Source organism: Heteronotia binoei, chromosome 21 (genome assembly GCF_032191835.1).
Source record: "Heteronotia binoei isolate CCM8104 ecotype False Entrance Well chromosome 21, APGP_CSIRO_Hbin_v1, whole genome shotgun sequence".
Classification (NCBI taxonomy): Eukaryota; Metazoa; Chordata; class Lepidosauria; order Squamata; family Gekkonidae; genus Heteronotia; species Heteronotia binoei.
Genome location: NC_083243.1, coordinates 150,940,112 through 150,963,456, shown reverse-complemented (window position 1 = coordinate 150,963,456; position 23,345 = coordinate 150,940,112). Strand labels below are relative to the sequence as shown.

Genomic DNA, 23,345 nt, shown 5'->3' with positions numbered 1-23,345 from the left:
AATGGCCGGGGAGTGCCTGGGAAGTGTCTGTCATGTGCATGAGTGGTCTGACTGCTCCTCCCTGGCGCATGCAGCCTGTCTCTCTCCCGGCAGTGGGGCACACGCCATCTGACTGCTCTAGGAGTTCTTTCTTCTCTGTTGACTTATTTCCGGGATGGGAGGTTGCTGTCCCAAGCTGCCCATCTGTATCCAGCCTTAGCTTAGTTTTCAGGCAATGCAGTCAGGAGGATCAATGAGACAAAAGCAGCTTGCTGCCATAACAACAGTCCATTCCCTAAAGGGAAGCCATGGAGGCCAGGCACCTGGTAAATCCCCAGCATAGCCACAAGGGCTACAACTATGCCAGCAGCCCCAGCAACAGTGTTATTGCACATCACAGGGGCATAGCAGCATAGCTGTCATGGATGAAAGCAAGCAATCAACCACAGGATGGAAGTCCCAGGCCACAGCATCCCTCCACTTGTGCCAGGCATCCAGCTGCTCCCTCTTGATGTCTGCTCACATAGATGAATGGGAGGGGGATGCACTGCACTGGGTGTGGGCCGAATGCCAGTGGGCCTGGCAACAGCTCAAAATTCCCAGCCTCACTGGAGGTCACACTGCCACACCATCCAGGGCCAGACAAGGATATAGCACAACATGGGCAGCCTCCCTCATCTCCTGCATTCCTCATCCAAGGACATGGAGTCTGCCTGCTGTGTCACATTGGTGACAACTGCTTGCATCATGGAGTTTCCAGTTCCCAAATTCTGGAGGACAACTAACTCAGCCTATATGACCCATATTGAAGGGGTGAAGTCATGAAGGTGCTCCATGATACCAGTGGAGAAAGTCAGGGTGAAGGGTCTAGGGTATCAGTGGAAAGTAACACATCACAGCCATGCCATATGCCCACAACCACTTCAGCTCTACCTCATCTGCCCCTGCAGCTGCTGCAGTGGTGGTTGCTGTGCCATTGCTGACGCCCATCTTCTCCTGGTTCAACTGTTGCCATAAGGGTGATGGGACACAGTCCATTCAAAGCCTTGCAGAGGGGTTAACTGGGGCCTGCAACAACATAAACTTCCTTTTCACCAGATCCATGAAACCTGGGTCAGCAGTTAGCTCAGCCTCCTCACTGGTCTAAGCATTCAGCTGTCCAACACTGGCTTCTCCAGTGAATGAGTAAACTGTGGTGTGTGAACAAGAGTGAACAGTTGGCAAGGGCAAGCAGTGGCAGGCACCCCTTCTGCCCCTTTGGGGTGCACCAAAGTTGCAACAGCCACCAATCAGGGCCTTGATGCTGCACCCCCTGCAAACCAGGACCCATCATATACTGCTTTTTCTAGGGGGGTGAGGCTCATGCCTCAGAGGCACCCTGGTGCTGCTCCACACCCACCCTGTCAACAGTGGAGAGAGTTGCATTCTGTGATCCAGTGGTTCCCACAATGCCTGGCCCTGTTCTTGCATTCCTGTGACATATTGGCAATGCCCACTGTCAGCCTAACTGAACCATGGTAGAGAAGGTGCTCCTCCCATATGTCCCTGTGCACCAGCTGTGGTTATCAGGCAGCCATCTGTTGGCTATCCAACCACTTAGGGTAGCACATCTGACATTGCCCAGAGCCCAGGCCTTTTCCATCATTTATTTATTTATTTATTTATTTTATTTATATCCTGCCCTACCCCACCGAAGCGTGCTCAGGGCGGCTTACAACACAAGGATTCTAACATGAGATCCAAATTTTAAATATAATAAGAATATACACAATTAGAAAATTTAAACATTAAAAACATTAAAACAGTGCATCAGTCCAACAGCATACAATCTATACACTTCCTTCAACATTTTGATAGTTTGGTGGTTTGATGCCGGTCAGTTATAGGCCAACTGGAAGAGGACTGTCTTACAGGCCCTGCGGAATTGTCCAATATCCCGCAGGGCCCTGACCTCTTCTGGTAAATGGTTCCACCAGCAAGGGGCTGTGGCTCAGGCTCTATGGAATGAGCCCTCTGAAGAGTTGAGAAGAGCCAGCTCTGGTACCACTCACTACTATGCCTTCTGGTGCATGCAGACAGAGTAAGTCTCTATCCTGGCCCACATTACCTGTATAGAGATGTCTGAAGTGGTGGAATGACTATTGTGACCCAGCTTGGAGTTGTGTGTGTATGCACTCATGGGTCAGGGCATCACCTATAAGTGGGCAGTTGTGGAAAGCCTGCCTGGTGCTGAGGCTATGTGGTCATGTCTCCTTGTGGGGGGAGGGGTGTGGGAGGGGGATCTGTCAAATGGAGCACTGAACTTCCCACACTTCATGTAGGAAAAGCCATGCTGTGACAGCTGGTCCACTCTGCAGTCAGGTAGCGTGCTGCTGTGGCTGTTTCATGCCTACAGGACAGAACCAGGGTGCACCCTCCTGAGTGTCCACTGCAGCTGCTTCCCCCAGCTGTTTGTCCTGTTGGTGAGTAGTGCTCCCAATTGGTGCACACATTACCTGAGTCCCATCCATGGTCACAGGGGCAGCTGATATAGCCATGAGCTGTGCTTCTTGGCATCTATCCAGCTCATGCATGAACAATGGTTTATGTTGCCTATTGGCCGTTGTCACAGGGTTCAGCAAGGTCCAGTAGATTTTTCTGGGACTCCATGGGTGCCTGTGGGCTACACAGCAGGTTTTGATGTTGTAATTTTCCATTCGTTCTAGGCAGGCCTTTTTTTTGTAGCAGGAACTCCTTTGCATATTAGGCCACACACCCCTGATGTAACCAATCCTGCTGGAGCTTACAGTAGGCCCTGTACTAAGAGCCCTGTAAGCTATTGAAGGATTGGCTACATCAGGGGTGTGTGGCCTAATATGCAAATGAGTTCCTGCTACAAAAAAAGTCCTGGTTCTAGGAATAATTCCCAGGCTGGGGCAATCAGAGCCAATTGAATTTAACCACACCTCTGGGATGGCCCCCTCCCCTGATGTGACAGCAGCCTCTGGGGTGTAAACAGCAAAGCCCCAACATTTGTTTTCAATACTAGAGTTTAATCCTGGAACATGTAATGTAAGAATAAGCGATTGCAGAGGACATTTTCATTAAAACAGCAGAGATTAGTGAGAAGAGCTAATAAAGCAACGGATTGTGTTTCCAGGAAGATTTCAGCCCTAACAACTCTTTTTCTGGAGGTTAAAGCCTTGTGTTTTCTAGCTTAATTCACTGAACCAGGAAGATGACTAGAATTGCCAACTATTCCTGCAACTTTGTGACTCTAAATTACTAACCTCCATCTTTTAATCCTGTTATGCTATTTTGATAATGTCTTTTTATTCATTGTACATGAATAATGAAGGCACATAAAGCACACAAAGAAGTGTTCCCAGTGGCAGGTCTAAAATTCCTTTCCCCAGCTGCTTCTGAAAGATTCTTTATCAAAACAGGACTTGTTGAAATAATATAGGACCAGTTAGTTCCGTAGTTTATATTTAGTGAATATATTGTTTTACAATTTAAGCATTTTTAAACTAATCTTATATTTATTTGAAAGTAAGCCTGGTGACTTCAATGGGACATTTGACTTCTGTTCCTTATGCTAGAGATCCTCCTATCAAATTTCATGCATATAGGAAAAAAGGTCTCAATTTCATAGGCAATCACATTATATGGGGAACACTCTGCAGTTCAAAGGAGGCAGGCAGGGTTATATTTTGGACACAGAGGCTGCATTTGGCCATTATGAAAAGCGACAAAAATACAGAGATAGCAAGATGGCACCTGAAGGGGAAAAAATACAGCAGTTTGAGCATGGAAGCTTATATATGGCAAGCAAGTAGTGTCAGAGCCAGTTAGTGTGGCAGAAGCACTGCTGCTGCCATCATTTTAGGCATAACTTCTCTACTTTTGCTCTTTGTGAGGCATGCGACTGCTTAGTGGGAAACAAATGCTGGAATAACTAGTAACTTGAGTAACACAAAATAATTCATTATCAGAGTGTGATGTAAATGCAGCAACATAGAGGACAGTGGTACTAATTCAGTCCTATATATGTCCTATTGTAAGTAACTCCCACTTTATTTGGAATGTTTATTCCCAGATAAGTATGCATATTACAACAGCTTTGGAAGCAAAATACAGAATTAACAAGCATACTTTTCACTGTAGCATTACATGCTTTAAGAGTAAAAAGAGACAACCCATCGTAATACAGTCAACGTTTCTACCAGAGTCTTGGAAAGCAGTACAGAAATTAATGCATGGGAGTGCTACAGCACATTTAACTTGGAGGGGGAGAAAAAGGAAATATAGGCTGCAATCACACACACACAATAAATGCACTTTAATCCACTTTCAATGCAGTTTCCAGCTGGATTTTACTGTGTGAACTGGCAAAACCCAGTTGGAAAGTGCATTGAAAGTGGATTAAAAGTGAATTATTTAGTGTGTGTGATCACAGCCCAAGAGGGGCTAAATTAGTCCACCCCTCAATATATATAATTATCTGTATGGCTCCATCTGCAGATATTTATATCTAGAGATGGGAGCCACAAACAGCCAAGACAGATTTTTCTATAAATCTAAGAGGAAACCAAGGTTTACAGAAAAATCTGAAATCTAAAAAAAGGGAGCTAATTTCCCTCTCCAATTAATAAAGCAGCATCTGTACTTTTAAGAAATGAATCTCCTTCTACACAGGTCATTGCGAGGTATTGTCAGCCTTCAAGCCTTTATTTTTGTCACTAAAAGACAGGAGGAAGGGGGAGGGCTCTTTCCAGGTCTGGACCTTTAAGGGAGGATTCTTTGGGGCAGCCACGGCAGCAAACACTGGCAGGCCAGCTCATTAGCATTCAGCACAAGCCATTACACAAAAGCCAGTGTAGTGATCTGGGAGACCCAAATTTTAGTCCTGCTCCTCTCTACCATAGAAATTCACTGGGTGACACCAGTGAACACCCAGCCTAACCTCCCTCACAAGTTTGTTGTGAGGATAAGATGGAAGCGAGGAGAATGTTATAGGCTGCTGTGGGCCCCCTTGGGCACAAAGGTGGGGTATAAAGAAAAATAATAAATGAATCTAAATAAATAATAAAGCTAAAGATGGGAGGCAGATAAAGGTAGATTTGCTGGTGGGTGAGAAGAAAAGGGGAGAGGGTATGGGGGCTGCCAGGAGGAGCAAAAGAGGAAATAAGGAAGGTATACAAGGGAAAATGAGATGTTCCTCATAAGCCCTTGCCTGTACCCCACTTATACATTTTAAAAGAAGAATATGTGAAGTTCTGCAGCAACATGGATTATTTAACAGTTTGTGGGTTTTCTTGCCATAGGTCACAAATGGATTTTTCACCTGGACCCCTGAAGGACCTCCAGCATTGTCCAACATTGACATACAAATTCCTCAAGGTAGTAAACCAGATGTTATAATAAATACTCGTAAACAAAAAGCTCTGATCCAGCAAGGAGAGTGCACATACAGAAACATACTCTTAACTGTGGATCAGATGTGCCTCTGTGTTCGTATAGACATCAAAACTATGTGGACAGCTTCTCCCATTTATTTTAAGTGCAGTTGGGGATTCATATTCCTATCTACTCTCTCAGGTTCCTTTATGAAGTTCTTACTTCACTTAACACAAACTGGGAACAATTTCTGTAGCAGAATTTAAAACAATACTCTTTCTACAATTGCAGGTCAGTTAACAATGATCGTGGGGCAGGTGGGCTGTGGTAAGTCTTCCCTCCTGCTAGGGATACTTGGGGAGATGCAGAAGGTATCTGGGTGTGTCATCTGGAACAGGTAATTGGATTTATCATTTCTGTATAATTTTAAAACAATAGTGTATGTTAATTAAATTACTGTGATAGATCAGTGCCGGCTTAAACCCTGTGGAGGCCCCTAGGCAGTCAAAATATTGTGGGGGGGGGGGCTTGCAAATTGTCTCAGTGCACCCACCCCGCTTCCTGTTGCCCCCACTGCAGCCTGCAGGCACCTTCTCAAAAGCCCCTTTGACAAAGCTGTGGGGGAGAGGCAGAGAGAGGCAAATTTGGTGACAACACTAGCAGCAGCCTCACCAGGCAAATCAGGCAAAGAGCGGCTCAGTTGCTGGCTGTGCGAGGGCTACAAGCAGGGGGAAAACTGGGGGGAGGAAGCCAGCGCGGGGGCCCTAAAGGCATTGGGGGCCATAGGCCAGTATCTACTTGGGCTAATTGTTAATCTGGTCCTGTGATAGATAAATGTTGTAGAATTAAATCAGTGTTGTAGATAATCCACAGTTATATTGATTATGCATGTTATAAAATATCTGCTTTCATTGGTTAACTAAGTGAGAAAACACGCATAAGGTAGAAAGAAAAAGCAACAACCTCAACCACAAAGTAATATCTTCTGTTCCAGAAAATATAATGTAGAGGAATTTCTACTTTGAATTCCTCTACATTAAATTTTCTGGAACAGAAGATATCCATTTTAAAGAAAGTTGATGTGATGCAACCATGAAAGACTTACCTATGTGGAGACTGTTGGATTTTCTGTTCTGTTCTATGCACTTGTGATTTGTAGTGGGGGTAGACTTCCAAGTTGAATTGGGACAACAGTGTCTTGAAGCTCAGACTTGGTTGAAGGCTTTTCCCCTAAAGTTAAAATTATACGCTCTAACAACTTGACATCCAAGAGGGCTATCTTGGCTTAGTCAGAGAGGACTCTTAAGTTTCCCATTGGGATAAACTTGTCAAGCAATGACTACAGCTCCTCAGTCTTTTCTTGGGTTCCCTTTATTCAGTTACCAGATAGGAAGCAATGAGAATGATTAAGAAACATCTATTTAAGTATAATTATAACAGTACAATCTGTAGAGCATGACGTGTTTGGTCTACTCAGTTTGCTGATATTTTTCCACCTGGAGAGCTTTCTAGTTACTCCTCATATTTGACTTTTTATCACTTTATGTTGGTGCGCCTTAATGCTCTATCATTTAGAGTTTTGCAAGGGAGATCTCTTAAGATACCATACTCTGATAGATACTCTACCATACTTTGTAGTGCAGGTAGTGTAGACACCCTATATCACATGACCTTTGAATGTAACTACTTTTCTGAACCTAGAAATCTTTAATTCTTCCTTTGCTCCAAAATATAGATAATAGGACATATTAGCAGACTTATAACTTTCTAAGCTGCAAAATTTTATGCATCTGTGATAGATTTTCACAGCTGCTCAAATGGGGTCTAGCTTTTTCTGTATTTTAGTAATCTTAGAATTAATAAATTAAAAAGCAGTATGAGATGGGTGGATAGATTATGATGAAGATAGATAGACAGACAGACCAACCAGACAGAGCTTTTTTGAACAGGAATGCAACGGAACACAGTTCCAGCTGGCTTGGTGTTAGGGGTGTGGTCTAATATGCAAATCAGTACCTGCTGGGCTTTTTCTAAAAAAATTACATCAGTTAAAAGTGCTGTTGAAACTGAACAGCATGGACTTCCTTGGTTCCTCATTCAAGTACTAACCAGGGTCAACCCAGCTTAGCTGCCAAGATCTGATGAGACTGGGCTAGCCTGGCTTATCCAGTTCAGGGTCAAAACTATATTATTTAGCACAAACTGAATAATGGTTATTCTAAGTTGCACCAATAAAATACTGGTGCCTTATGTTTCAACCAGTCAAATATATATCATGTTTTGAATAGTTGTTACTCTATGTGAGGTTGAAAGTATTTATGTGGCATTATAAAACAAAACTAACTGTTGTCATATTTGTATAAGTGCACTATTTGTCCAGGGGACTTTATATCTAAGGAATTATTGCCTAATAGAGCAATCAGGATTATCTATACATTCATAGAAAATCTCTTTCTTAGAAATTGATTGCTCTGAAATAAATAAGATTTTCAGCCTTGTGAACTGGATGAAAATGGGTCCCCTTACCAATTTCCTTATGTTGATGAGCTAAGGCCCAGATTAAATGTGGCACCAAGCAGTAAAAAAGGACATGCAGCATTTGCAAGCCAGAAATCCGTACTGAATGTATGTTGTGCTGGCATGCCAGCATTCTAATCAAGGCCTGACTACATTCTGTGCTTTTCCTGGGTGCATGCCTGGGTATGGTTGACAAAGTGTGGGAGCTTTGTGCTTAGAATTCAGTGCATATTTATCACCATGATGAACATGGAGAGGAGTCTTAAGCCTCCCATCCCAACCTGAAAAAAACCCAAGGAACCACAATTGGTTCTGTTGGGAAGGGTTACTTGTGGTATACAAATAGTCCATCAATACACAAATTGGGCTCCCTGGGACTGTTTCAGGCTGGAGAAGATAGTTTGGGAGTGAGATTTAACTATTCTGTCTACATCCACTGATCTGAATTGGGCTCCCCCACACCAGCAACTGAGCATACAGCTTGTCTGTTGACCAAACCTAGGGAGAAAGCCAGGAAAATATAACATGAAGTAATATCCCTATAGTCCCTAGGAACTTGAATGGAAAGGGATGCCAGCTATGTGGAATCCCACATAGTTTTTTTTAATACACCAAGCACCATATTTAAGACATATCTAATGAGCACAGAATTTGCATTTGCTATTTCCTGTACTAGCGCTTCAAAACTACCAGAAATTATCCAACTCCACAATTTTAGATTTGTCCCTGGTGCAGCTCACCTACACAAAAATTGAATAAAGGGATTTTTTGTTGTTAAATAAGACCATAACTAGAGATAGGGTTGCCAGATCCAACTCAGGAAATATCTGGGGACTTTGAGGGTGGAGCCAGGAGCAAGGTTGAAGTAAGCATGATTTAACTCTGAAGAGAGTTCTGGCCATAACATTTAAAGGGACTGTGCTCCTTTTAAATGCCTTCCTTCCATTGGAAATAATGGAGGATGGCAGCACCTTTTTTGGGGACTCATAGAATTGGACCCCCAGTTTAATCTTTTTGAAACTTGGATGGGGGGGTTGCAGAAAGGCACCAGATGCTATACTGAAAATTTGGTGCTTCTACCTCCAAAAAAACACCTGCCCCCATTAGAGCCCCAGATAACCATGGATCATTTCTCAGTTATACCCTATGGAGATAGGTCCTTGCAGCTGCTGGAATGGCCTTGGTTAAACCATAGCTCTCGCAGAGCTGTCCTTGAAAGGGCAACTTCTGTGAAAGCTCTCTCAGCCCCACCCACCTCACAGGGTGTCTGTTGTGGGGGAGGATGATAAAGGAGATTGTAAGCTGCTCTGAGACTCTGAGATTCAGAGTGAACAGCGGGCTATAAATCCAATATCATCTTCTGTTCTGAAGAAGGAACACTGAAGCAGTTCTGTGAGAAATGTTTTGTAATCATCATACATAATAGATATAATTATTAATCCTATGGGGCAAAATTGTTTATACTTATTTTTATATACAATCTTTTCCCAATTTTTACTGGTGATGCAGCAGTATTCCTGACAGTGAGACAGGTGAAGATATAAGGTATGGTATAATGCGATTATTCTCTCTCTCTCTCTCTCTCTCTCTTTCATACACACACACATTTTTTTTTATAGAGCAGAAACAAGGGCGAGATTGGTTTTGTGAAATCTTTGTAAAAAAAACCATCTCTCAACTGATTTTCTCAGAATTTTTGTAGAAAAATTTTGGAAACAGTGGTATCATTAGATGCCCAAAGCATTTCAATTAGTTGCGTGGGATAATAATAATAATAATACTTTTTATTTATATCCTGCCCTCCCTGCCGAAGCAGGCTCAGGGTGGCTCACAACATATTAATTGCATATAATACAATAAAATCATATAATTCCATAAATACTACATTATAAAACCATCATTTAAATCAACATTCCACTTTAAATTAACATTTATGGTGCTAAATTTCAGATTTTTAATAAATTGATGGCAGAATACAACAGCAGCGAATCTATCATTAACTCAGCATTCAGCGAAGGCCATCTTAAAAAGAGTAGTCTTGCAGGCCTTGCAGAATTGCTCAAGAGTCCTCAGGGCCCGCACTTCATTCGGAAATTGATTCCACAGGTGTGGAGCTGCAGTAGAGAAGGCCCGTTCCCTTGTGTTCTTCAATTTGGCCACCCTCGGCCCAGGGATGTTCAGCTGGTTTTTTCCCACTGACCTCAGTGCTCTCTGGGGTTCGTATGGGGAGAGACGGTCCCTCAGGTAGGCAGGCCCTCAACCATATAGGGCTTTAAAGGTAATAACCAGCACTTTGTACCGAACTCGGTATGCAACTGGCAGCCAGTGCAGCCCGCGCAGCCCCGGCTGTATGTGCTCCCATTTTGGGAGCTTTAACAATAGCCTAGCTGCTGCGTTCTGCACAAGCTGCAGCTTCTGGGTTCGGCACAAAGGCAGCCCCATGTAGAGGGCATTACAGTAATCCAGTCTTGAGGTGACTGTTGCATGGATCACTGTTGCTGGGTCCTGGTCGAGGAAGGGGGCCAACTGCCTCGCCCGTCTAAGATGAAAAAACGCGGACTTGGCAGTGGCCACTATCTGAGCCTCCATTGACAATGAAGGCTCCAGTAGGACCCCCAAGCTCTTGACCTAGTGTGCCACTTTCAGTGACACACCGTCAAAAACTGGGAGAGGAATTTCTCCTCCCAGAGCGCCACCACCCAAACAAAGGACCTCCGTCTTCGTTGGATTCAGCTTCAACCCACTCAGTCTGAGCCAACCTGCCACAGCTTGCAGCACCAGGTCCAGGTTTTTTGGGACGCAGTCAGGCCGGCCGGCCGTTAGTAAATAGAGCTGGGTGTCATCCGCATATTGATGACACCCCAGCCCATACCTCTGGGCAATCTGGGCAATGGGGCGCATGTAGGTGTTAAATAACATTGGAGAGAGAACTGCTCCCTGAAGCACCCCACAATCTAGCGAGTGCCTCTGGGACAGCTCTCCCCCAATTGCCACCCTTTGTCCCCATCCATCAAGGAAGGAGGAAAGTCACTATAAGACCAACCCCCTGATCCCTGCGTCAGCAAGCCAACGGGTCAGTAACTGATGGTCAACCGTGTCGAACGTGGCCGACAGGTCTAACAACATCAGCACTGCCACGCCACCTTGATCCAGATGCCGCTGGAGATCATCCACCAAGGCGACCAGCACTGTCTCCGTCCCATGGCCTGGGCGGAAGCCGGACTGGTAAGGATCTAAGATGGAAGCGTCATCCAGAAAACCCTGCAACTGTAGCACTACTGCTCTCCCGATAATTCTACCTAAAAATGGTAAATTTGAGACCGGTCGGTAATTTGCCAATTTGGCCGGGTCTGCTGTACTCTTTTTCAAGAGAGGGCAGACCATAGCCTCTTTCAGAGGTGTTGGAAATCGCCCCTCTGAGAGGGATCTATTTACAATGTCCCGTAAAGGACATGTAAGCTCTCTCTGGCAAGATTTAATCAGCCAAGAGGGGCATGGGTCCAGATCACAAGTTGTTGGACATACAGTAGAGAGAATTCCATCAACTTCCCCCAGGCTAAGTGTGTCAAAGTGATCCAGAACTGAACCAGAAGACAGGCACGGAGCCTCAAGATCTTGTACTGTATCCAATGTGGCGGGAAAGTCCTGGCGGAGCGACGTGATTTTATCTGCAAAAAATTTCGCAAAAGCCTCACAGCCTGTCTCTAATTCTCTCACATTTGGTCTGCCTTGAGGCAGTGTTGTAAGGTTCCTAATTATACTAAATAATTGTGCCAGGCACGAATTTGCAGACGCAATCCTAGCTGCAAAGTAGTCCTTCTTTGCCGCTTTGACTGCCATCTCATAAGACCTCGTAAACGTTCTGTAGGATGTTCTCGTCGCTTCGTCACAAGTATGCCACCATTGCCTCTCTAGTCATCTGAGCCCTTGTTTCAGCTGCCGTAGCTCCACGGTGTACCATGGAGCCAGCCTCACACGAGGGCGCAAAAGACTTTGAGGTGCGATCTCGTTGATGGCCCTGGATAGCCGGCCATGCCAAGCCTCAACCAGGTCATCAAGGGAATCGCCAGGGGGCCAGGGATCCCGCAAGGCCATTTGGAACCGCTTAGGGTCCATCAGATTCTGAGGGTGAGCCAAAATAGGCTCTCCGCCCATACAGGGTTGGGGCGGCGCCTTCATACGGGCCTTGAGGGCAAGGTGATCCGACCATGGCACCGCTTCTGCGGCAATATCGTCCACCAAAATCCCGGATGCAAAGATCAAATCTAACATGTGACCAGCCTGGTGTGTGGGAGTTGTAACAAATTGGGAGAGTCCCAGTGTTGCCATGGAAGACACTAGGCCCATCACCAGATTGGAGGCCATGTCATCGGCGTGGACATTGAAATCACCCAGGACCATCAGCCCTGGGTATTCCAATGCCCAGCCTGCCACGGCCTCCATCAGGGATGGTAAGGCGCTGGCCACTACACCAGCCAGATTGCCAACCCCTCCCCAACATCCCACACCAGTCCGGCACATTCAATACCATTGATCGTTGGGGCCAGGAGAGCCCGGAAGGAGTAATCCTCCCGTATGAATAGTGCCACCCCTCCCCCCGCCTGCTAGTCTGTGATAGGTGAAAGACTGAGTAACCCGGGGGAGTCATCTGGGAGAGAGCCACCGTCTCCCCATCTTGCACCCAGGTCTCGGTCATGCAAGCCAGGTCCATATCCTGCTTGAGCAGGAACTCCCTAAGGATCGAGATCTTATTATTTATGGACCTGGCATTACATAACACCACTGACGGAGGTGGACTATTCCTCTTAGCCCCACTACCTGTCACCATCGGGATGGGACGCAGACTAGAAGGAAACCGAGCACTGTTTCGTCTCTGTTTCCTTCCCTTATAATTCTGTCTGCTCCCACCGTCATACCTTCCCCTCCCCAGGAGCACTGGAATCCCCAGGTCGGGCATCCACACCTGCGTCCAGTGTGGCCGTCACTAATACCAAGACGACCTCACCCCCCACCTATATTATCTTAAAATTTAACCCCCCCCACTCCCCACTTCAAAAACTTCAATTGTCCAGCACACTCCTAATTTAATCAATAGTTAATTTAATTAAAAAGACCCACCCTAAAACTCCCCTCTAATTGATTAGCCAAAAAATAATTTCATCAATAACATATTAATAAATAACCCCCCCCCCCATTTCAATCCCCAACAATTAATATGCTAAAGAATATAACTATAAATAGATCTGCAGTGCTAAGCAATTAAATAGTATCTAATTAAATAACTAATAACAATTCTAATCCATTTAGTGGCCATCAATATAAAACAACTATCTCAGTGGAGAGTGGAGTGGAAGTCAGAGTTACCAGTAGGCAGGTAGATATTAAGTGCTCTTCTGAAAGTGCCAGTGCTCATAGATGTTCATAAAGTTCATAAAGTGTGGGCACAGTTTATATAGATGCGGCTTTGTTGTCTGGGGCCTGATGGACCTCAACAGCTCAGGTGACCTGGGGGAGGGGAATGAGACCTCCCCCGTGTCCCCCCTAACTACCAGCCCCCTGCACCCCACATACCAGGCCTCCTCACACCACTCGAGCCCCATACAGGGCTTCCAGGTCATGGGTTCCCAGCCATCGGTTCAGCCGTGTCCCAGCAGCGCCCGCAGAAACAGAAGGATGGAAGGAATAGAATGAAAACTAGAGGAGGGCTCCCACAAAGGGAGTCGAATTTCCACCCCTCTCTGTTTGCTTCCCAATAATAGCAGCATTGTTATTGTTGTTCATTAGTAGCATGTTGTTGCAAAAGCTACCAAATTAGCAGGAGCCCTAGCACCTAGGCTCTCATCTTGTCGCCATCTTGATGCTTAGAATAGCACAGGTGGAAATAGTAATAGCTCAAAAACTTCAAACAGACTTTTCTCAAAGGAGGAGCTAAATAATCTCTCAAAATTCCCAATTTGGAGAGGTTCCTCTGCCCAGGAAAAGACTTCCAAATCCAGACTTAAAGGAGAGACATAAAATCCTCTGGCCGAAATTTCTTAAACATCCACTCCTGGCAGTAAGTGGATGGCAGGTAATTATCTCCTCGTTAGTGGAATAAGATAAGATAAAACTTGTCCATCCCTGCCAAGAAGGAAGAACAGCCGAAAGCAGCAGCAGATGAATTCAAAACATCAATTAAAGATGGCATAGGAAGTAGCATGGTGGTGTGTGTGTGGGAATAATCTTTGAAATATCCTATGATATATTTGATCATCAGAAAGTCAGTTATTCATATCACATTTGGCATTAAGTAACCCTTTATTGCAGTTAGTGGGAAGAATATAGTTAGTGAGAAGAACAGCAGGGTAGATCTTTCCCTACTCGCCAACCTGTTATTTATATACTTTTGCAACTATGCAATTGATTCCCACATTGTTGTTAAGCATTGATTCCTGATCATACAGCAATCCTATGCCTACTGTCCTTTGAACAGTAATCTGCTGGTGGCCCCAGCCCTAAAGACATCAGACTATCCTCAACTAGGAACAGGGCCTTTTTGGTCCTGGCCCCAACCTGGTGGAACTCTCTGCCAAATTTTGTCAGGGCCCTGTGGGACCTTGTGCAATTCCACAGGGCATGCAAAGCCAAGATGTTCCACCAGGCCTTTAGTTGAGGACAGTTATGGTTACCCTCTTCATGCTTGCTTTTTTCCCCTCCCCCCTGCCTGTGGAGTAGCTGACAGTCTGCAAATCTAGATAATTAATGTATTAGTAGCCACCATATGTTTTTACACTGTATTTCTGTTTTGTTCTTTGTTTTATTTGTGAAATGTTTTTAATGCTTCTGTACATTGCCCAGTGTGCTGCAGTAAGCAGGGATTGGGTGATTTATAAATCAAATTAATAATAACAGTAAAAGTAACAACAACAATAACAACAATATACAGACTTAGGTTGGGCCTCACGCCAAAATCATTGTTTGTACATGTTTAAATTGCGGAAAGGGGGGAAAGTCTGTTAGAATCTTAGCTTGTATTTATCTTATTTTTGAATTTCAGGGCAGAGTACAATTTCACAAGCTAATATAAAATTAATCTAAAACCCATTTTATTTATAAATATATTCTGCTTTATCCTTTTATATCTACTTGTACCCTCAACCTTTTAACTGTCCAATTCCATTTTGTGTTGGGGTTTTGCCCTTTCTTTTGTGTTGCATATATTTACTCACCTGAGTTTCACAATTAAGCATTCAGAAGCTATCTGCTCAAAGTATACTAACCATTGATATTTTATCATGCAACTTTTCTGCAGCCAAGAAAAGGAAACTGCAATTGACATGGAAAACAGGTAGTGCATTTTTAAAATTAGCTGGAAAAAATTTCATTTTCTTAAATGAAATGTTCTCAAATTGCCTTCATGATAATCAAAGACTTCTTTTGTTTGTTTTTTGTACGGTACTGTGCAGACAATAAATCAATCCTATTAGGTATTACCTTCATCAGTATGGATGAATTTAAGTAGGTACAGCCTGGGAATGTGAACAGCTTGCTTGAAGAGGTGCAGCTCCCCATATATATGCTTGACCCTTGTCAATCCTGGCTTATTGCAACAAGCAAGAGGAAATTTCATGGGCAGTTAATGAGAGTGGCTAATGCTTTATTGATAGAAAGGGTTGCTCTATCTACCTTGGAGGAAACAGAAGTGAAGCACATCCTTAAGCCCTAAGGCACTGTTAGGAAGACAATCTGTTCTGCATGTTCTGGACAGGCACTCTGTGGGGATACTTTCTTATCCTGAGCTATGTAGTGAGGATTACCTTTTAAGCAGCTTCATCTGTTTCAACAGCTGTGGCCCAACCTTTAGAGGCAAGATTTGTCTGCAGTTATCCATGTGCTGATTATATCTTGGCTCAGCTACTGCAATAGTCTGCAGTTCTCCTTCTGAAGATACGCCTGAATGGGCAATTGCCGATTTAACCTGTCTGCTGGGTGACACCTTCAAAACGCTTTGCTCACTTGAGCATAGGTATCTTGGCAGGACATAGCATGAGGGATGGTCCTGCACTTATGAAGGTCCAAGGACATTAAGAACTTTGTAAATGATAACTAGAACCAATACTCCCTCTAAGCTAAGGAGTCTTAAGGGCAAAAATTCTATTTCATGACCTACTGGCATTAAAATTGTGAGCTACCGCATAAATTAGTTCTGGGGCCATTTTTCCTCAGCTAAGACAAAAATGTGTGAGCTGGAGGCTAAAAAGCTGAGCTAGCTCACACTAACTCAGCTTAGAGGGAACACTGGCTAGAACTCTGAACTGAACCCAGTTATTGATTGGTAACGAATGAAATGTTGGCAGAACGGGTGGGAGTGCAGAAGCACACATAGTGCTCATTGGTGATGCAAGCTTCTGTTGGAAATCAAGGGCTCTTAATCCAAACATTTTAGGGTTCAACGATCTTGGAAACAGACAGACAAGGAACCTGCAAGCAAATGCCTGGTGCAGAAAGTGTTGATTGAGAGATGTAAACTACTCAATCAACTGGTCCAGTTGATTGAAAGATGTAAACTACAGTTCCAAAGTGATAATTATTAGGCCCATTAGTCAATAAATATTACAGTACTGTTTTATGCAACACACATCTGAAAAAGTAAGGTTGCCAGCCCCCAGGAGGGAGTGAGGGATCCCTAATTTCATGGACTCCTGCTTGCTGCTTGCCAGCACCCAGTGCAGTGTCCCCAACATGATGACATTACCTCCATCACCTTGGGGATGTTGCACGCAGTGACATCGCCCCACTCCCAGAGGTCCCCCTTCCACCCCTGCCAGCTAGAAAGTAAGATCTGGCAACCCTAGAAAAAAGGTATTCATTTATTTATTTATTTATTTATTTATTTATTTATTTCGATTTATATCCCGCCCTACCCCACCGAGGCGGGCGGCTCAGGTATGGCCTTGAATTCATTCTTTTCAGTTCAATGTGATGTATATGTCTTCTTCCTTTAAGAGACCACTAAAGTTGTATATTAATTGTGGCTCAATGAAACTGGAAGTTTACATCTCTTAAAATAATTCAAAACTGTCTTTCTTATCTAATTTTTTAAATCGTCCCTATCAATTAAACCCCTTTAGTCATGCTGTTTTTAATATCCATAGCAATATGGTGATACAGTATTAATCTGAATCCATATGCAACAGTCATGTCTGAAAGGATATCAGAGCTTGTCTTCTTTCCAATGTTACCAATATTTAAAACAGAAAATGATGGTACTATTCAGCAACTTGACTGCAGCTTATATGAAAGTCACATAAAAGGGGATATAATGCCACTGTATTTTTTTAAGAGGGTATGTGAAACTCAATCATTTTAAAAAGCAGAAACAACCTATATAGTGAACAATTGTTTCCAGTATCTGTAATGACAAATTAAAACCTTTTTCTCTTCAGGAAAAGAGGACCTGTGGCATATGCTTCTCAGAAACCATGGTTACTAAATGCTACTGTGGAAGAGAATATCACTTTTGAGAGCCCCTTCAATAAACAAAGGTGATATATTTAAGTGCCTGTAAATGCTCTTAAATGCAGTCTGTCTTATCAACCTTAAAATGCACATTGTGTATTGACACCAAGCTTTCATAAATACACGTTGCAACCAATGTTCTCCCTAAGCCTCAGAGTTTTGTGAGCAAAAATTCTATTCTACTTTGTGAGCTAATGCTATTAAAGTTGTGAGCTATTGCATAAATTATTGTGCACTGGGATCATCCTTCCTGAACTAAGAGAAAAATGTGTAAGCTGGAGGCTAAATATTTGTGACCGAGCTCACACTAACTCAGCTTAGAGGGAACACTGGTTGCAACAGTTGAATGTCAGAGGCAAATGTCTTTGAGTGAAATGATTTCTTGAAGTACTGAATATTGTTAACCAGGCATCCCTCTATTCCTAGTAGTTCTGAGCTGGTTGTAGGCATTAGACATCTTCTTCAATAAGTGCCAATTCAAAAATTATGGCTCTGACATGGAAGCCACTGAAAAATATTCTATAGTAGGTATATCACACATAGTAGATGGTGTGATACACACACCAGCCATCCTGCTCAGCTGCAGCGCCACTGCCGTCTCCTGCCTGGCTTTTGTGGTGGCTCCAACTTCCCCATCTGCCTACCTGTCTACCTGGCACAAGTGACCGGAAGGGCAGCGGCTCCTGGTTCTCCTCCGCTGCCTGCCTGCAGAATTATTGCCTCAGTTGCAGAGAGCGGGTGGTGATGCCTTAGAGTAAGAAGAGCTCCACTGGATCAGTCCGGTAGTCCATCTAGTTTAGTTCTGTCTCACACAGTGACCAGCCAGTTACTATGGAGGGCCAAACACAGGGCATAGAGGCAGAGGAGGCCTCCTGATGTTCCTTCTGGCACTGGTATTCAGAGTTTTACTGCCTCTGAATGTGGAGGTTCCCTTTAGTCACCATGGTTAGTAGCCACTAATAGACCTATCCTCCATTACTCTATTTCCCTTTTCAAGCTTTCTGTGCCTGAAGTTATCACTACATCCTCTGGCAGTGAGTGGCATATTTTAATCACTTGTTGTGTAAAGAAATATTTTCTTTTTTCTGTCCTGAATCTACTGCTGATCAACATCATTGGATGCTCCCAAGTTCTAGTATTTTTGGGAGAGGGAGAAAAAGTTCTCTTTGTCTGCTTTCTCTACCCTGTGTGTAATTTTATAGATCTCTATCCTATCCCCTTAGTCATCTCTTTTCTAAACAGATACCCTAGATTTTTTTACCTATTATCAGTTCAGGCCCATTCATAAATGCTAATTGAATGGTGTTTCCCCTAATGTTGTCTTAGCCAGTTTTTAAATAAAATGTTTAGATAGTGCAACCAGCTCTGGCATATCTTTCCTCTTGTGTATTGCCCAAAGATCTCTTACCAGCATAAACAAAAACAATTAAGTGCATTGCTCCCAGCACAGACCGCATATATATGTCTGTAATTTTGTATCTCTATGGCTGAGCAGTCTAGCCTAATCCTATAAAATGCTGACAATGTTAAACTTGTGAGTACTGCTATCCAGATCACTTAGAGCTTAGCCATCTTAAAGGTAGCCACAGATATCTCATATGCAAATTAGCTTTTTTGGTATTTCAGGATATCTCATATGCAAATTAGCTTTTTCAGTATTTCAGGATAAAACCCAGCAACAGAACTAGGAAACACATCTATTTTAAACCTTTGAACACCCTCAACAGCTCGTAATTAACTTTAAAGGTATTTGTTCGTTGGGAACAAGAAAGTTCCCATTAGAACAATTAGTGCTTAGCAAACATACATTTTCCAGCATGTGACTTGTCCAGTTCATTAACTGTTGCTCTTAAAAGCAAGAGAAAATGTGCTTATGAAGCAGTCTCCATGTGAATTGAGAATTACTAGTCCTGTTTCCACAGGTACAAAGCAGTAATTGATGCTTGCTCTCTTCAGCCTGATATTGACATTCTTCCTCATGGAGACCAAACCCAGATTGGAGAAAGGGTTAGTGACTATTTACAAGATGTTAATATATCATGTGGTGTTCCTAAATTACTTTAAAAAAACAATTTCTAAAGCAAATACACTTTTAGATCATTAGCCTGAAAGCTTTACGCTTAGTAAACATTATTGAGGTTTTGGCTAACAACCTTTCTAGCTACAGACAATATTGTTGATTGTGATGAAATATATAGGTGTACATGTATTGAATAAAAATAAGAATTTGTACTTATCTAGAACTTCCAGCTTACAGATAGTGAAGCAATTAATTTGCATTAGTAAATGAAATGCTGTAATTTTTCAGTATAAGCAGGAAATAGTGAAGTGCTTATTATTTTACTTTTATTCATTCATTCATTCCTTTCATTTATTTAAAGCCCACCTTTCTTGCTGATACTAAGGGCAGATCATACAGTGTAAAGTAATGTAATCAGACATCATAAGATACTCAGTAGATAATGCCAGTGGGAGTAGGATTACAAAGTTTGAAAATAAAGAAAAAAGAAAAAGTTATCAGATTGAGACATGATAAACAATGCAGAAAAGGAATTACAAAAGCAGAAGACAGTGCAACAAAAGCATGATAAAGCATACAGTAAATCTGGGATTAGATTACAGTCCTGTTTCTTCTATAAAGAATTATCCTCCTGAACCATTCCGATGTACTACATGACTGTTCCTCTTATAAAAGCCCCCTTGAACAATTCTGTTTTACACAATCTGCATGCTCTATATAGTGTCACTTAGATATCATTGGAAACTAATAACTGTATACAAGAAAGTATAGAGGTTTCAGTCATGGACACCAAAGGGTTGAAAGCAGAATTTATACTAGAGATGGGCACAGAACGCGAAAATGATGGTTCATTTTGTTCCATGGTTCATTGGATTGGCCGATTTAGTGGTTTGGTTTGATTCATTCCCTCTCCCCCAATTTCCTAAATAATTTGTGGTTCATTGGTTTGTTTGGTTTGAGAAGGCGTAGAATGACCCCCAAATGGGCTAGAGATGCCAAACTTGGGGGAAACTCTTCAGCAAACTCTCCTCTACCTGTTCTCCAAGTTGGTACAAATTGGATTGGAGGGTCTGAGCTACAGCACCCCAAAGAAGGTGCCCCCAATCTAGTCATTTTCACTGGAAACTGACCAGAAGTACAGGGGGCTGGGGAGAATCACTTCTAGTCAGTTTCACTGGAAAATGACTAGAAACGCAAGTGGCTGGGGAATCATGTAGGCCAGGGGTGGCCAATGGTAGCTCTCCAGATGTTTTTTGCCTACAACTCCCATCAGCCCCAGCTAGCATGGCCAATGGCTGGGGCTGATGGGAGTTGTAGGCAAAAAACATCTGGAGAGCTACCATTGGCTACCCCTGATGTAGGCTATCTGGACAGATGAACCAATCACAAACCAAATAACATGCCAAGAAAAAAGTCTGGTTTGTTTTTGTGTTCAGGTGTGGCAAAATCAGATGAACCAATTCAGAACAAACCACAAATTGGCCATTTCTAGCACAAATTATGATTAATGGTTTGGTTCATGCCCATCCTTAATTTATGCACTAGATACCAGTCATTAGCGCTGGGCTGGGGAGTGCGGGTTATGCAAGATCAAGTCACCTGGTGACCAGACATCAGTGTAGATGTTACTGGTTGTATGTATCTTTGCATGAGAGGTAACCTAGCAGCCAATTGAAAGGTGAGACAGGCACAGGACGCTAAACTTATAGAAGCTGCACAAAAGTGGTCCATGCAGGTAGTATTGGGACAGAGACAGACCAAATAGGGCCAGTGTTCAGAAAGAGGTCTAACAAGGTAAGGGAGAAAGGAAGGAACAATACAAGGCTTTGAATCTGAGCTTCACACGATATTGGTTTCACAGATTACATTTGACTTTTGGTAATGAATGTTTTAAAGGCTGTTATTGCTAGAATTCTCTATAATTCAAAGTGTTGAATTGTTACATATAACTTTAATGCAAATCGTTCCGCAATCATGGAGAGAAACAGGGTCAGTCAGGAAAGTCAGGGTAAATCAAGCCTGGGGAAAAATTGAATATTAGATTTGTGTATGACAATTGATTTTCTTCATTTTTGTTGTTAATTCCAAGAGACTGTTTGTTATTGTGTTGTTTCATTTGGTTTTGTTTCAGTATCATTTCTTTCTTTATTGTTTTGTTTTCATAATTTCCCATTGGTTTCAATGGAAGGTCAATATACTTTTTGTCAGGTCTGTACTTTCATGGTTTTCCTTCCAAACTGGACTAAACTCAGAGTTTATTAAAGCAGGATCTGATCTATAATGTCTCAGAATTGCTACAACTGAATTGTTTTGTATTTAACACAGGGCATTAATCTTTCTGGAGGTCAGCGCCAGAGGATCAGTGTGGCAAGAGCCCTTTACCAACAGACAAATGTTGTATTTCTGGTAAGTTGACCACACTCTGCCCAGACCTGATTGTCCAGCTAGCCTGATCTTGACAGATCGCAGAAACTAAACAGGGTCAGCCCTGGTTAGTATTTGGATAGCAGGCCACTGAGGAATTCCTAGGTTGCTACACAGAGTTAGACAATGGCAAAAAACTTTTTTTCGCCTCTTGCCTTGAAAACCCTAAGGGGTCACCATAAGGCAGCATACTTGATGGTATTTTATACACACAAACACACATAATACTGCACTCTGAACTGAGGCTTGTGAAATTCTGCTCTGCTGCCATCATATGCCCATCCACCAACTCAATGCTATACAAATAAATAGGAAAGGAAAGGTCCCCTGTGCAAGCACAAGTCGTTTCCAACTCTGGGGTGATGTTGCTTTCACGTTTTCACGGCAGACTTTTTTACGGGGTGGTTTGCCATTGCCTTCCCCAGTCTTTTACACTTCCCCCCCAGCAAGCATTTTACCGACCTTGGAAGGATGGAAGGCTGAGTCAAACCTTGGGCCGGCTACCTGAATCCAGTTTCCACTGGAATCGAACTCAGGTTGTGAGCAGAGAGTTCAGACAACAGTACTGCAGTACTGCTGCTTTACCACTCTGCGCCATGGGCATTACAATTATTCCAAAAGTGATAACGGAGAACAAAACATTAAAGAGAGAGAGGAAGAAAAAAAAAGTTCAGAAATGATGAGCCATATTTTGATTTGAAGTGCCACATGACCTATTTTACATGTGGAAATCTTCTTTTTCCCATTGTACTTGTGAGAACTGTTCCCTTGCTAATTTCATTAAAAGAAGTGAAAAAACTTTACTGGTAAGGGCATTTGGTGTACATGTTGAACTACAAACTGTTGGATTAGACTGAAAATATTTGTTAATGTTTGTAAAAATTCCAAGATCATTGAAATTATTATTCTGTATTATTCTTCTGTACATCTCATTGACAAAACAGTCCAAGCAATCTGATTTCAAAACTTTTTTGGGACATCTGGAAATCTCTATACATATTCATTCTGTTTTTATCACTAATGCACACAGTTGTAATTAAGACTTACAATCATCTTCCTGCAAACTTTTCAAAAAGTTCACATAAAAATCTATAGAAGCAATTTCACTAATACTTGTATGTATTTTAAGGATATGGATCAGTGTTGTAACATATCATTTTCATAACATTCTGATAAAAATTATATTCAGCTTCAAACAATTGTTCAGAAACTATGAAAATAATATGATTTTTTTGTTCAAAAACTTCAAGAAAAAAGTCAACACCCCCACCACAACCCAGGAACAGCTAGATTCAAGTCCAGTAGCACTTAGAGACCATAAGATTTTTAGGTATAAGCTTTTGAGAGTCAAAGCTTCTTTCATCAGATATGAGCTGGAATGGAGTATTCTGAGTCCTCATATCCCAATCAGAAGATGGGAGGGGGTGTTACGAAGAAAGAATTTAGGATGCAAAGGTACAATGAACATAGTCATTTGCTTGATTAGCACAGAGGAGATATGCTTGGAGGCAGAAAATTAACATCTGTT

At 42.7% G+C, this 23,345-nt stretch overlaps 1 protein-coding gene across 1 annotated transcript in view; it reads left to right on the top strand.

Moving 5' to 3' along the window:
* The window catches only part of ABCC8 (ATP binding cassette subfamily C member 8), a 117,793-nt gene that overhangs the window by 46,692 nt on the left and 47,756 nt on the right, over window positions 1–23,345 (top strand). Inside the window, exons 15-21 of the mRNA XM_060261104.1 lie at window positions 5,286–5,361; window positions 5,650–5,755; window positions 9,385–9,420; window positions 15,167–15,202; window positions 17,301–17,399; window positions 19,296–19,380; window positions 21,719–21,799. Coding sequence (XP_060117087.1) covers window positions 5,286–5,361; window positions 5,650–5,755; window positions 9,385–9,420; window positions 15,167–15,202; window positions 17,301–17,399; window positions 19,296–19,380; window positions 21,719–21,799 — 519 coding nt within the window. The remainder of the gene's footprint in view (window positions 1–5,285; window positions 5,362–5,649; window positions 5,756–9,384; window positions 9,421–15,166; window positions 15,203–17,300; window positions 17,400–19,295; window positions 19,381–21,718; window positions 21,800–23,345) is intronic.